Raw genomic sequence first — 15198 nt, 5'->3', positions numbered from 1 at the left:
CATTTTCCGATTGACAGGAAGGAGGCCTTCAACATGCAGTTTACCTTTAACATCTCTTCGGAGATTGAAAATTAGAGAGCCAGGTTGTTTCAGAACTTGAAAGAGCCTTGTGCAGTGCCAGATGAAGTCTTCTCATTTTATAGACAAGGAAACAGGTCTTCAGGGAGGAAGGGTCATTGCCCAAGGTCGCACGGCCGGATTCTCTGGTGTCTACTTGGGGTTTAGTCTCAGAACTGAGGCTGGAGGGTGAGAACTTTTGATATCTTGACCACCAGTAGTTAACCATTTTCTGCCATCAGTTAACTGAGGTGTGACATAGAGCAGGCTTTTGACATTACTGGCCTTCATGAGAAATAATCTCAATAAAAGCTGTTCTGTTTTGTTGTTGTTTTTCATTAACTTGAAGGTAAGGTAGACACGTCTGAATTTCTTCTTGTTGTTTCTGCAATTCCTTGAGAATTGTAATTGTATGTGATTTTATATTTAGGTTTTTTTGTTGTTGTTCTGTTGTTTTTTGTTTTTACCTCATTCACAAATTGGAAACCACTACCGCGTAGATAAGTAATTGGCCCAGATCACCATAGTTGCTAGACGTGCATTGACTTCTGCTTCTTACCTGTCTGTTTAGCCAAAATATTTGCTTTAAAAAAAACTAGGTATCAATGTCTACAGTTTAGGAATGGTCAGCAAGAAAAATTGTGGGGACGCATCTCATTTTCCTGGCCTTTTCTTCTGTGTGCCGGTCGGAAGGAACCAGCACGACTTGCCTTTTTTATTAACTGTGCACCAGAATGGACACCTTGAGGTGAGCCTATGCCTCCTCCCACCAGAGCGCAGGGTACCATTCGGGAGTTGCATCTGCAGTCTAACAAACATTCTGCTCTATGTCGTGTTATGTCTATGTAGGGAATGGATAGTGTATCCTCATACAATTTAAAGCCATTTCCCATTTCTTTGGGAGTCTTTGGAATCAGAGAGCAGCTGGCCGTCCACCTTCCGTGTAATAAGCATTGATGGACGGCAGACTGTCTGGAACCCCTCCCTCTACTTTCTGTCCTCCAGATTTTCACCGTAGCCCTGTAATCTTTCTTAGTTTTAATTCCCGGGGCTTTAATTATCTCCATTTCTGTCTTCCGGCCACTCTGAAATGTTTGTCAGTGTTAGATGGCGTTGCATATAGCGGGTCCTTTGACAGCTCTAATTCCTGGCTTCCCAAGGGCATCAGGAATGTTCCGCTGCCTGGGCTTGCTACGTCCTGCCTGCGGGTGGGCAGTGGGTGTTGGGGGGATGGAGAGACTGTGTGGGAGTTCTTGTTCTGCACCAACAATCTGTGTGGCCTTTGGAAACTCATTCTAACTCCCTGGGTTTCAGTTCCCTCATCCGTAAAATGGGCACAAAAATCCCTCACCTCGCCTACCTGAAGAGGTGTTGGGAAAATCTGATCTGATCACAGATGCAAAAGGCTTTTGAAACATAAAGCTGCTCTCGGAATGGGACAGGTACTGACTCACCTGGCTTCACCTCGTCAGACACCCTCTCGGTAAGATATTACATATTTCTAAATTTAGCCTTTCCAAGGCTTTTTGGAGCCTCCATTTCTTTTAGAGAACAGTCTCCTGCATTTGTTTAATCAATATTTAGTGAGAGCTACAAGGCGTCACAGCACAAATGATCAGTACACCCTGGTAAGTAAAACAGACACGATCTCCACTCTCATGAGGATGATAGAATAGATATTTGAACAGATATTTGAATCGGTGACAGGGTGAGGCTGGCGGGGAGAGAGGGAGACAGACATTAACTGAGTGATTACAAATGAGTATGTAGTTTCAATAGTGGAAAGTACCATGAAGGAGCAGTAACAAGAGTTCTAAGAGGAGAAAAGAACAGTAGCCTCATGGTGTGAAAGGTTCTCTGAGGAAGTGACCCTGGAAATGAGGCCAGAAGTAGAACAGTTGGGGGACAGAGGCTGGGGAGAGAAATGCAGGTGTGTGTGTCTGGGGGGTATGGGAAATATTAAAAGTTAGCTTTGTGGTAACTTTTTATATAGACTTCACATTTCTGTTTTTGGCATTTTTAGAGAAGAATGTATTTATACAATGTGTAATAATTTATAAATGACTAAATATTCATGCATTCAAGTGGGTGCTAAAACATTTTTGCTAATGGAAACATACAATCAGAAAGGTGACAGAACACTGTGTGAGCCAGATAGGACAGAATGCACAAAGTGTCTGATCAAGGAAGGAGGAATATAGGCAATTTTAAGAAACATCAAGAAGAAAAGTGTATGGTCAGGGAGCAGAAAATGAGAGGGGCTGGTGGTGTGCTGTGATGGGCTCTAAAGGAAACTAGGATAGGGAGTTCACATTTTCCTTATTTGGAGAACATTGGAAAGCCTTTAGAGGGCTCCCTTCCTCCCTTCCTTCTTACATTTAATAAATATTTCTATGGTCCAGGCATTGTTCCATCTTTTTCTCTATTCTGTAGTTCTAGAAATTCTTGGCTCTGATTTTGCATCTTCCCATTCAAAGCTTTATGTATTTTGGCCCCATTTAGATAAGAACTTATCCTTTATGTGCCTGGGGATGCTTCGCCCCTATGTGCACATCAGGGTGCACCCCGCTATCGCGGGCATAACATGAGGCGTCGCTGCCCTGGGTGGTTGTGCCAACATTTTAGGGCCCCTGCGTCTGCATTGAATATGTGAGCACATCAAAGCCAGAGATTTGATTTGGTCTCATGACATCTTGCACACATTTTGCAGTGTTTTTTTTTTTTAGGACCAATGGCGACTATATGTCAAGGAAAGTAGAACAGATCTAAAGGTTATCCAGTGTTTACTATGTCATTGCTGCTGGGCTGGGTGCTTTCCATAACTTATTTCTTTTCTTTTTTACAATAATTGCCATGAAGTAGGTATCATGATTCAGTTGTAACACAACATATGTGACTCGGCAAATGAAAGATCCGCTCGACTTCATACATCCACGGTTGGCAAACTTTTTTTTTTTCCCTAAAAGGACCAGAGAGTAAATATTTAAAGCTTCACAGGCCATACGGCCTCTGTTTTAGCTACTTAACTCTGCCACTGTAGTGTGAAAGCAGCCATCAACAATATGTAAACAAAGGGGCATGGCGGTGCTCCAATAAAACTTTATTTACAAAAACAGATGGTGGGCCGGATTTGGCTTCAGGCTGTAGTTTGCCAACCCCTGTTAAGAATAATAACAATAAAATATTACTAACTGTTATTTATGTATCAGTTGCCAGTTCTGCAGATCAAGTACTCGACAAACATTATCCCACTGGATCTTCACAAATTTTCTCTATGATGAATATTTTTACCCTTACCTTGCAGATGAGAAGGCCAGGACTGAACCAGGATAAGTAACTTGTTGAAGGTTAAGCAGGTGGTCGGTGACAAGGCCAGGATTTTATCCCAGACCTGTTTATAGCTAGGCTCTTTGACAAACCCTGCTGGTTGGCTCTCAATATCTATCTTTTCTTCTTTCCTTTAACCCCGCAGCTCTGAGTTCCAGCCGAGCTCCCAAATGCTTAATTACAGACTGCACTTCCTTGCCCTCCTTGTAGTGCCGAGTGACCAATGTGATAGTTCTAGTCAGTGAATCAATGTGATGTGAGTGTGATGTTTTTAACTTTCAGGCCCAACCCATAAAAGGGAGGAGTACGCCTGTTGCCTTGTCTTATTCCTCTTCGGACTGGCTGGAATGCTGTCATGATGGCAGGAGCTGAGCAGCTCTCTAGACCATGAACTGGAGGCAGTGTGTTGAGGGCAGTTGAGTACTTCACATTCAGGCTAAGTACCTGAGATGGACCTAGCATTTCAGCCTTAGACTACCTGTCATTTGACTACCTGCTATGAAACAGACTTTTGCACTGGGTGTTATAGGCAACTAATGAATCACTGAACACTACATCAAAAACTAATGATGAACTATACAGTGGCTGACTGAACATAATAAAAAAAATAAAGTTATTGGTTTTTCTCTGTGGAAAAAAAAAAAAGAGACAGACTTTCATCTTGTTTAACCTACTGTTATTTTGAGGATTTGTTTAGCAGTAAATTGGTTATAGCGGTAAATATGTTGCCTTACTAATCTAAAAACCCAATATGGGAGGGGGGCATGTTCTGAGATGGTTCTCAGGAGTATCTTTTCTGTGTGGGAGTGGGGACACCTTCAGGCTTGAAAAGAGATGGAAAGGTGTCACTTCCTTGATGTCTTTCAGTCAAACACCTTGCTCTTTGTCTGGGCCTCTATCTTGGTCTTACATTTTCTTTCTTGCCTCAGTGCCTGTTGGTCATACAACCTCTTCTGCTTTCATTTTTTTTTTTTAATTCAGTTACCCTCGTCCCAGCCCTGAGCCGCCTCTTCCCACTGAGACCAGCATCTCCTTAGCTTTCCCATTCATTGTGGCCTCAAAGAGAAGTGCCACTGCTGATCACTTTGTGATCAAACCAACCAAGGCAACACAAGACAATACAGGGCAAAGTGAAACCAAACAGAAACAGGGAGTAATGATAATCGTTTGAAAAAACATGCACATGTGGAGAAATGACAGAGCTTTAAAAGCTTATGGCTTTCCAGCATTTAGGTCCTTTGTTTCTGGTTGTTGACTTCTCTTCGAAGAGTTTGGACCTGTCCTCTCTCTGTACTGTGAACCTCCCTTCCTTCGCCTGACACCCCTTCTCTTTGATAGATGATGCCAATCCCTTTTTCCAGAAATGCTCCTTTTCCACCCCACATCTAATTTCTCTTAAGCTACCCAGTTGGCTCAACTGTCCCTAAGAGACAGAGAGGGGGAGTTTCCACAGCGATGCTATCCTTGACACATTTCCTGCTCCTCTTCCTTGGAAATGCAATGTCCCGTGGCTGGTGTGCTGTTTAACTTTGTCCTATAAGTTCAGAAGGAGAGATTGCACAAGCAAAATTGCTTATGCTCTCCTAGGCAAGAGGCCAGCAATTGGAGAAAATGGCCAGCCAAAGAATGCTGGGTCCTGACTTCTGCCTTTCCGGTGTGTGTACTGAGGAGAATGCATAGTGTGTTTCAAGTAGGAAGCTAGGCGAGTCATTCGTCTTCACCAAAACTCCACCTACTCATCTATAAAAAAGAGACCAAAACTCTACCTACTCATCTATAAAAAAGAGACCACTAGGGAAACCCAACTGACAGAGCGTTGGGAAGATCAAAAGAGATGATATGTGTGGAAATGCTTTGCAAATCATAATGTAGTTTAAATGTGTTTAATTAAGCTGAACATTTGAGATGTAGATAATAAGTTAAAAGGAGTTCAGAGACAAGGGAGATCATTATATATGAGGAAGCTTGGAGAAGGCCTTGTGGAGAAGGTAGCGTCGTAAGTCTAGGAGAGTAGATGCTTATCAAGTTCACGGTCACCCAGCGCCATGTGCATTTGTGCCTCCCTGAAGGCAGAAGACAGAAACTCTTCCCTAGGGTCCTTCCTAATGTGTAGACATGTGAGCTAAGGTCTGCATCCAGGTGAGATTTGATCTGGATCTAAATTATGGGTTTGGACTCAGCTTAGAACTGGCTATCAGAGGTAGCAGGGGGAGAGAATCTGGGGAAGTTTCCATGCTGGCCTCTTTCCTTGAGAAGTTATAGCCTGCCTCAAATGCCTGGGGGACCCACTGCACAGCAGGCCTGGGATGCTGTTTGAGCATTGCTCTTGGTTGCTTAGCCCCTGACCTGATACTCTTAGAGTATCTCGGAAGTGCTTTATATTTTTGGATAATTTTATTTTTTTAAGTCATCTTCAACGGGCAGAAATGAGATCTATTGTTTCCAACTAAGAATCGCTGCTGATAAAGGTTGGAAGATTAGTTAACTGGGATGACCAAGAGAATATGTATGTGCTGAGATTAGAGAATTAAGCAAAGGAGAGTGAAATCACTCAAGCAGTGAATGCCTTGTGGTGAAAAGCAGGAGTTAAGTTTGGATAGATAGGTGGGACCAGTTGGCAAGAGCCTTGAATGCCTTGCAGAGAAATTAAGATTTTTAAACCATAGAGAAGGGGAGTTTCTGAAGATAGTTGAGTAGATAAATGACATCACCGAATGGGATTTTGGAGGAAAGTAAAGACCAAGGTGCTTATCTCTGCTTTTCTGCTGGCTGGTCGTTTGAATTCAAGCCACACAAAGTAATGCTGGCTAAATTAATTAAATCAGAAAAGAAAGGCTGTGGAGTAGCTTACTGAATCAGAGGAAAACCTGGGGAACCAGGTTTCAGCAAAGTAGGGCCAGAGCATTCCTGAGGCACTGGACACTAGGAATTATAAAGCAGTCTTCAGTGGGCCAGTGCCTGTGCCTACCCTGATCGTCTAGGAGACAGCCATGTACTCAAATTAACAGTACCAGTAAGACCACCCTCTGGGAGAGAGAGGTGGTCCTCCAGAGAGATCAGGCCCTAGGAGAGGATGAAAGAGGAGATGTCCACTCTACCTGTCCTCAGCGATAGCCCTAAAGACTTTGGATCCAGAGTGAAGACTACATCTGAAGAGAAGAGCACAGAATACATCTGAGTCTCTCTGAGTAAAGGTGAAACAAAGCCATTGGAGTGGTTATTTTCCCCTTCTGTACAGCGAGACCCATGACAACATCCCTCAATAGGTTTACAGCAGCTTCTTATCCCCCCTGCAGGGTTGTGAATTGGGATCATTAAGTTTTAAGTTGTTCTGTTGCTTCCGTGTAAGTGATCATGTAAATATCAGGATGCTGGATGGGGGAAGCAAGTAATGGCATGACTCTCAAGATCCTGGATTGTTGCTTATTAACTTACATCCAGAAAAACCTTAAGAACAGCACCCCATCCCCCAAATCATAAGCTGGGCATACTTTATGAGCACTGCGTTAGAAAGGCAAAGCTAATAATTGTAACCATGTAGATGCAGAAACCATTAATGTTTCTCATGCCCTGTGGTAGGAAGAAATATATTAAAAATTGATTTTTGGTTTCTGCCTTTGTCTGTGTAACATTTATAATAAAGGATACAGGAGAAAGTATCCTTTAAAATTGATATTTCAAAGCATTTTGGGCTTGTTGGTGTTAAATTTTTATTAATGGTTTTATATTGCATGGTAAAAGGTCAGCATCTGAATATGACAATTTTATCTTCTGAAAGAAAAAAAAGCGGTGCTGGCACTCTTCGATAATTACATACAAACCAGAATTTTTGCTAAATTATTAGGTCAAACCATTTTTAGACATGAAATTATTGTTTGAATATAGCGCAGGCTAAGTGTAGTAAAATGTGCAGCTTTTATTTTTCCCCTGTTTTCTGTCTTTTTTTTTTTTTTTTTTTTTTTTTTTACTCTTTCCCTGTCTCTTTCTATGTGCAATAAGGTGTAACTCGCTTCCATGCTGTATATACGGTAAGCGGTGAGCCATGTGTTCATATTACTTCTTTGTCTCTGGGATTCTATTATCAGTTTACTCTTTTATAATTGAAGAAGCTTTTGTTCATCTGCGAAAAACACATTTCATTTTATTTTGTTCCTGTTTCAGCTTCTTGGACATGATGTGGTGAACATACAATTCTGCGGGTGTTTTTTTTTTCCCCCAGTCACTTTAAATAAAATATACTTCTAAAAAGCCTGCCCCATTTGTTCTGAATGTTTTAGAATGTATCTTAGCTGTAATTCCCCAGAAATGAAATGGCATGGTGCACTTTCTGATGAGGTTTCATTAATCTGGTATAGTTTTGCTGCTGATTTGAGTTCATCAAATAGGGTTATAACCTGATAGAAATAACACTGTCAAATGCTTGGATTTATCATATGTTTTGTAATTCCTTGGATGATGTGGGCAAGATGGATCCATATCAGAAAACAGCCTTTGATTCAGAAGAGCTGCAAAGGCTTGACGTGTTAATTGCCAAACCACCTAAAGTGTATAAAGAATGACATTTTATGCTACCTCGTTCATCATATTTTTAGAAAGACTATGTGATGGATTAATAAAACATAGCAAATCTTCTATGCAAACCAAATGTTTATAATAAATGGAGCATAATCTACCCGTTCTGCTATAAAATGAATTAAAGTAGTCTCTAGCCAGTAAATTCAAACAGAATAGAGTAGGATGGTTAGGTGACCTTAACAGGCAAGCATTTTACTATTGAATACATAATTTCCTTTCAAATGGTCCTCCCCTGTCAGGTTGGAGTGGGTTCAAAGTAACGCTGGAGCTTTTCTGTAGCTGGTAAGTAAGCAAAACTCGATGCAGATCGGAAGCTTGGAGGTTGAGGGGGGGCGGCGGTGGGGGGACCGCTGAAGACAGCCGCTCAGATCTGAACGGAGTCCTGTAAATGCCAGCCGAAAATACTGACATTGTGAGGTGATCTCCCCTGTTGTACAATGTGGTAGCCGTTTTTTAAGCTTGCTTGGTCTGCCATCGTATGTGGAAGAGAAGGCAAGCTAATATATATTTAATATAAATCGTGATGAAAATGTATCAGGAGGCTTAAACCATAGTCATGTCTCAAGATGCTTTTTACCTTTATTATACTGGCAAACAGGTACCCTGTTAACCTTCAAAGTGGGACGGGAAGGGGTGCTGATGATAGAAGTGGAAGGAAAGTGAAAAATGCTCTACTTTTTCACATTTGTATTCATCTGCGAGCCATCCATTTCTTTGATGCTTTAATTTTTCACTCATCGCAGCCAAATGTATGGTAGACAGCTTCTCTGAGATTTGCTTCTTTTCTTTTTTCTTTTTCTTTTCATTCATTTCTTTATCTTTTAAACAATGAGAAGTTTCACAGAGACCTAAGCTTCCATTTTCTTCTTCTCTTTTGGTTGGAGGTGATTTGACTTAAAATACCATTTTGCTTTGGGCTCAATTTCAGCGAATGCCATGGCCAGAAAAGCTCCAAGGTGACAAATCCTTATGGTTTTAGAGCACAGGCCGAGGAAGGCGGAGTGCACGTGGTACCGCGCGTGGGGCTGAGCCCCATGTGAGGTGAACTCTACCCTCTGAAGGGTCATGGGAAGATTTCTCCGCAGTGATGATTTTATATTGTGATCCAGACTAGATCCTAAGGAATGTTGTTCTTCTCCTCCTCCTCCTGCACCTCTTCCCCCTCCTTCCTCTCTTCTTTCCCCTTCTACAATGGCTGCTACCTTTCCTCCTCAGCAGTTAGGCAGAGGAACTCTCTAAGCCTGCAAGATCTTAGAGCTACTCTCTAGGTGAGTGTGGGCTGGCATCAGAAGATACCACAGACTGGGTGGCTTAAACCACAGAAATGTATTTTCTCACAGTTCTGGAGGCTGGAAGTCCAAGATCAAGGTGCTGGCAGGGTGGGTTTCTTCTGAGGCCTCTCGTGGATTGTAGGTGGCCACCTTCTCCTCCCTGTGTCCTCACGTGGTCTTTCCTCTTGGCACACACACACTGCTGGTGTTTCTTCCTCTTCTTATAAAGACATCAGTACTGGGGCACTTGGGTGGCTCAGGCGGTTAGGCGTCTGACTCCTGATCTCAGCTCAGGTCTTGATCTTAGGGTCATGAGTTCAAACCCTATGTTGGGCTCCACGCTGGGTGTGGAGCCTACTTAAAAAAAAAAAAAGACATCAGTACTATAGGATTATAATACTAATCTTATGATCACATTTCCCTTAATGACTTTCCTCTCTCTAAATACAATTATGTTGGGGATTAGGGCTTCATCATGTGAATTTGGGGGAGACACAGTTTAGTCCAAAGTAAAGCCTATCTGGACAAATGGTCCATTTAGAGCATTGTATGAACAGACAACTTAGACCTCTGTTGGGGAGTGAAAGTTGTATATTCCACATCAATTCCCACATCCAAGAGAGATCGGTCCATGAAGGAGTCAATATCCCCATCTTGACCCTCACCCCCTTTCATATCACACGTCTGTTTTCCACAGCATCTCTAGCCCCAGAGACCAAATATCTTCCTCTTTCAGGATCCCAAGCCCATTACTAGAGAGGTGTTTGTAGCAGAACCACTAGATTTTAGGAATGTACTTTATTTAATGGCGACGTAAAGTTTCCCTAGTTTCTCTTTCCTGTTCCACACTAAAGCCTGCAGGCCCTCATGTACGTTCATTCCAAATTCCACCCTTCATTTTTCTAATGTTTCACATCTGCTAAACCAAACCTGACTTACTAGTATGGCGAGAATTTCAATCCCCAATAGCTGGCTGATAAAAGGCTACCGTCATCCTCATCACTGTTATTTTCTCATCCCTGCTGACATTAACTGGCCAGACTTTGATTTCAGTGTATTAACTCATTTGAGCCCTACAATGACCGTATCCAGTAGCTACTATTACTACTATACGTGTATTTCAGATGTGGAAACTGAGACCAATAAGTCCTTATTTGCATATTAGAAATTAGAAATAAAGATCCTCAGAGGTTAAGTCAGTTGCTCAAGATCTCATAGCTTGTAAGCAACTGAGCAAGAATTTGAATTCAGGAATCCCACTCTGGCATCTGCTCTATTAAAGGATAGGCTGTTAGGAGTCAGCCTAAAATCTGGAAGAGACTCCATCAATGCTCCATAATTAGACTCAGTTACTCAGACTGATGAGGAAACCAAGATCCCATGTGGTCCTTATTCTCGCATGGTCTTATGATGGGGGCCACCCAGTAGGCAATTGGGATTCTTATCTTTATTAGACATGACAAAAATAAAATTTACAGTTTTGAACACTTAAACACCACTTTTTCTATACAACCTCAAAACTTCATAATTGACTAATCTAGATTTCAATTCCCCCATTTTACGGATAAAGAGACTGAGATCAAGAAAGAGGTTAAATTGGTCACACAGTTCTAAGGGACCTCGACCTCAAACTACATGGCTTTTTGTATTCAAACCATGCCCTTTCCTCTCCTTGGCTTTCCACTGTGCTATGGCCATGGCTCCCCATCCTGAGGCCCCACGCCTTGCGAACTTTGCAAAGAAACATTATGCATGTCCCTTCCCACCTGAGGCAGTACTGTCTCAAGGAAACGTAGACGTCAACAGTCCTAGATACAAGCCAGCCCTCATGACTACTGCCTGGGTCGTATCCTAACCTCTTCCAGGCTGTAGGGGACTCAATTCTCTCATACACAAGAGGGGAAATACATGGTTACCACATCAAGACAATGTTTCTTCATTCAACAGGTATTTATTTAGTGTTTAATGGGACTGTGAACGCTAGAGACCAGGTTTGACTTCAGAGATCACTGTGAGAATAACATGATATATACAGAGCGCTTAGCACAGTTTCCTAATACATAATGAGCACCCACCAAATGTTATGAGGGGGCATGAATATTGTTATTGCTCTTGCATTGTCTTGAGTCCCACAGCCAATGCCCACCCTGCTTGCATATAGCATTGTCACAGACATTTTGTGAGCAAACATGGACACACACACACGCACATCCTTAAGCGAGAAGGGTTTTTCCCCATGTTAGCATTATCAGATCCTCAATAAAGAGTGGGCCAGATGTGACTAATTCTTACCTCTTCGTCTATTTAATACTTGGGCTGCTCTCCATGGCTTTGTACTTAGTCTTCTCCCTTTTCATCTTGTTAGGCCATTAGAAGTTCCTCTCTTTGATCTCTAGTAGCTTTTAAAGAAGCTGGAGAAATCTTGTTTTTTTACTGCTCGAGCCACTCTTTCCTCCTCCTTGCTGCCTTGTCTGTGACTCGTTGATGACGGCGTCACCCATCCTGACACCAACACACTTGTTTTGTCATTTGGTTGTTGGTGTCCTCTACCAGTGACGTTCTGTGCTTTTCCCTGAGCTTTTGATTTTGTGTCAGAAGTAGACCCCATATATTCAATTAGGAACACTTAAAAAACTTCTTTCTACTGGTTTATAGTCCCATCTGGAGGAAGGGAGTTACTCTGCAGAATAAATTGAGTGTGAAATTTGGCTATGCAATAAGAATTCACTTCCGTTAAGGCAACGAGAAGAGATGCATAAAATTCAAATCATGCATAGAATAAATGCTTTATCTTTAAGAAACATATAAATAGACATCAAACACCATAGAAACATAGAGGGTTTCCTCTCTCTCATCTCTGTCTCTGTCTCTGTCTCTCTCTTTTTAGAAACACGTTTGTGTGCAATTTCATAGCAAAAACTTTGCAAGGAAAGATTATGCATGTCCAATGCTGATAAGACTGCCCAAATATAAATTTTATGATGCATTTCCTTTAGAATTCCATCTTTCTCCCCACACAATCAAAGAAAGGAAAATAAAGTTTGAAAGCCTTTGGAGTGCCAAGTGCAGGCACCTGAGGAAATCAGGAAAGAATTGAGAACCTGATATTGTAGCTAATTTGTAACATTTTTGCTAAGGCTGCTCTCCTTGAAAGAAGGCACTTGCTCTAAATTTTCTTTCCTTCTTCATCCACAGGACTGCACTTCCTACGAACACTTGCCACTGATAAAAATGCAGGGTAGGAAGTGAGGGGGTGAAGCAATTAGGGAAGCTTGCAAGCCAGCATCCTGAGCCCAGGAAGACCACAGTGGAAGGGCTTATCTGATCCTCCAGGGAATTGACAGTGGTTAGAATCCCTGTAGTTGAATAATAATGCAGTTAATCTTTGCTTAACCAGCAGCTGAAGGACCCTCAAACCAACATCACTGGTACAGATAGGAAGTCACAGGTAGAAGCCTGAGAGGGCCTTTTGAGGACCCTTAGCGTCAGACACCTCAAGATATGCACAGAAAATTTGTGTTTCAAAAACCTACCAATAGCATGATGATACTATCTTACATTTTTCTAATGTAATATTCTCCAAATGATGATAAATAAAACAGTTTTTGTGTTCAGGCAAACTTGGGGGAGTATCGATTAAAGAAAAAGATAAAAGTAACATTGCAGGACTTTTCAGAGCCTTTAAAAGTTTCCCGAGCATTGTGAATATCTGAGGGAGAAACACGGTGTGAAATAGTAGTTTGATTTTTCACTAAATACCTCACAAGTCTTTGATTCCTTGGAATACACTCAAAGATAAACTGGCTTAGTGCTTCACAAAGCACTTCCATAATAGATTATATCTGAAAAGTGAGCACATGTATATTCCATCAAGGATGTGTTAAATTACGGTCTGTCAGTTTAATAAAATCTCAGTTACCTGAGGGCCTGCAATCACTCATCTGTAATCCCACAGAGTCACAAAAAGCCATACTTTGACCATCACTACCTATGATCCTCTGAAACTTTCTGGCTTGCACAGCTGTGCCTTCTATTTTTAGAAACTGCTATTTATTTGCAGGAAATATTGAATTCATCTTACTAGACGAGGTTGACTCTACTGGCAAGAGATTTCGGATTTTCATTTTTATCATTATCTCTTTAAACCTGATTGTGTTTAACTTCTTACAGTTTCATTATTCCTGAGCACCACCTCTGACGTCTCACTTTGCAGATTTTCCTTTATTTCTTTAAATGTCTGTGCCTTCATTCCAGTGTCATTTGGGGAGGATGAATTTCTTCGTTTCCATCCTGCTTGATCAACGTCATTGAAGATAAACAACTCGGCAGCCACAGCATGCTGTTTCTAAGTATATATGATGGTCCAGATGACAGATTTTGTATTTATATTTGGTGAAAAAGTGCTGTTTTCTGCTAAAAATGTGAATTAGAGAAAGCTCGGCCATGCAAGTCAAATGCCTGAAAAAACAGGTCCAAGGTGCCATCTCCATTGTTTGGGGAGAGGGCATCACCTTCAGGTGGCTTCCCTGAGAAGTGGATTAATTTTTAGTAAGTGACGGATCAGGTAGTTCGGTGTACACTCTACCCTAACCATACTGATTATATGAGTTATTGCTATAATATTTTCTCAAAGTTACATGGAACCTTCCATAAATCTCCAAGTATTCTTGTATTTATTATCCCATATAGCTAGGGAGATACTGGGAATATACAACCACAGGTTCAACTTGGGTAATGATCAATTAGAATGGACCCAGGTCTGGCCTGGAGCGGGATCATGGACCCCCTGCTGTGTCGTGCTGGGTGCTCCCCTCTTAATTGTTGGATCCTAGGGAGACCGGATAGACAGGGGGGTGAGGACCGGAGTACCTACACATACCTGCAGGGAGGTGTGCTATTTTAACAACTGATTCCACAGCACTCTGCTGAATATCAGACTGGCATATATCATGAGAAGGATACTAGGAAATAGGATTTTTCTTGTTTTAGAAAAATTGCAAAGGAGAACACAATCTGGGGTAGGAAGACCTTTTGACTTTTAATCAAAATCATAGTCACTGACACTACTCAGGATAGGTATCAACCCGGTATTCCTTCCATCAAGGGAGGAAGCAAGGATGTAAAGCCGGGACCTGGGGTCCTTCAGCTGCGGGTAACACATTTTGTAGGGATGGGTGAATGCTCGTGAGAATAAACGGACCAAGGCAAAGAACATAGTATGACTATGAATTGTATCCACCCTTCTCTGAGGGTCAGATGCAAGCTTGTTCATTGTGTGAAACCTCCAGGTAGTGCTTCCCCATGGTTACCTACCCCCTGCTATAACCACATATTACATAAGCAGCCAAGCATATAAATCATGATTTGAAAAATTGGAGGGGCTAGGCGGGGACATGTGGCTAACAGCTTGTTTTCTGCTAAGTTGCAAAATAGCAGGGCTCCACTCAAAGAGTTGCAAGGTTCATCTGACTTCACAGCCTACTGTTAACTCATTCGGCCCCAGCTTCAGGAGCAAAGCCCAAGAAGGCTGCCCCCTGAACGCCTCACCCCTTTGCAGCAGAGGGAAAAGAATTGCACATATCATGTGGCTTCTGGTCTTATCCCATGGTTGACACCACGGTGAGTTGGAATGTTTTTGTACTCAAGCCTTTCCTCCAGTTCCCTGCAGATAGACAGGGGGATTCTTAAACCGTGAGATGAAATGTATCTCGTAGGATAGAAGTCTGCCTAAATTTTTGGTAAATGAGAGGTGGGGTAGTCACGTACTAAACTATCCCATCGAATGTTCAAGGTAACTAGCCCGCAACTGTACCTCGTGTCACTGTCTTGCTGTCTTTTGTTTGCTTTTGGAATGTTGAAGGGAATTGTTTCTTCATCTCTGTGGGAAAAGAAAAAGGGAACAGGAGAAAGTCCTCGCCCAACCCGGGAGGAAAGATTAAGGGACAGAATGGGATATGTTGAGCAAATA

At 42.0% G+C, this 15198-nt stretch overlaps 1 protein-coding gene across 3 annotated transcripts in view; it reads left to right on the top strand.

The window, feature by feature from the left end:
• The window catches only part of PPARGC1A (PPARG coactivator 1 alpha), a 299633-nt gene that overhangs the window by 105860 nt on the left and 178575 nt on the right, over nt 1-15198 (top strand). The window contains exon 1 of one of the 3 annotated variants that reach the window (XM_048211778.2): nt 14692-14849. The exons of the other annotated variants lie outside the window; for them this stretch is intronic. Coding sequence (XP_048067735.1) covers nt 14835-14849 — 15 coding nt within the window. The 5' untranslated portion in view covers nt 14692-14834. Of the gene's footprint in view, nt 1-14691; nt 14850-15198 lie in introns of those variants that run through there. 3 annotated transcript variants of the gene reach the window in all.

This window comes from Ursus arctos, unplaced genomic scaffold, assembly GCF_023065955.2.
Source record: "Ursus arctos isolate Adak ecotype North America unplaced genomic scaffold, UrsArc2.0 scaffold_9, whole genome shotgun sequence".
NCBI lineage: Eukaryota > Metazoa > Chordata > Mammalia > Carnivora > Ursidae > Ursus > Ursus arctos.
The sequence above is the reverse complement of the archived record's forward strand: the minus strand, read 5'-3'. Positions and strand labels throughout refer to the sequence as shown.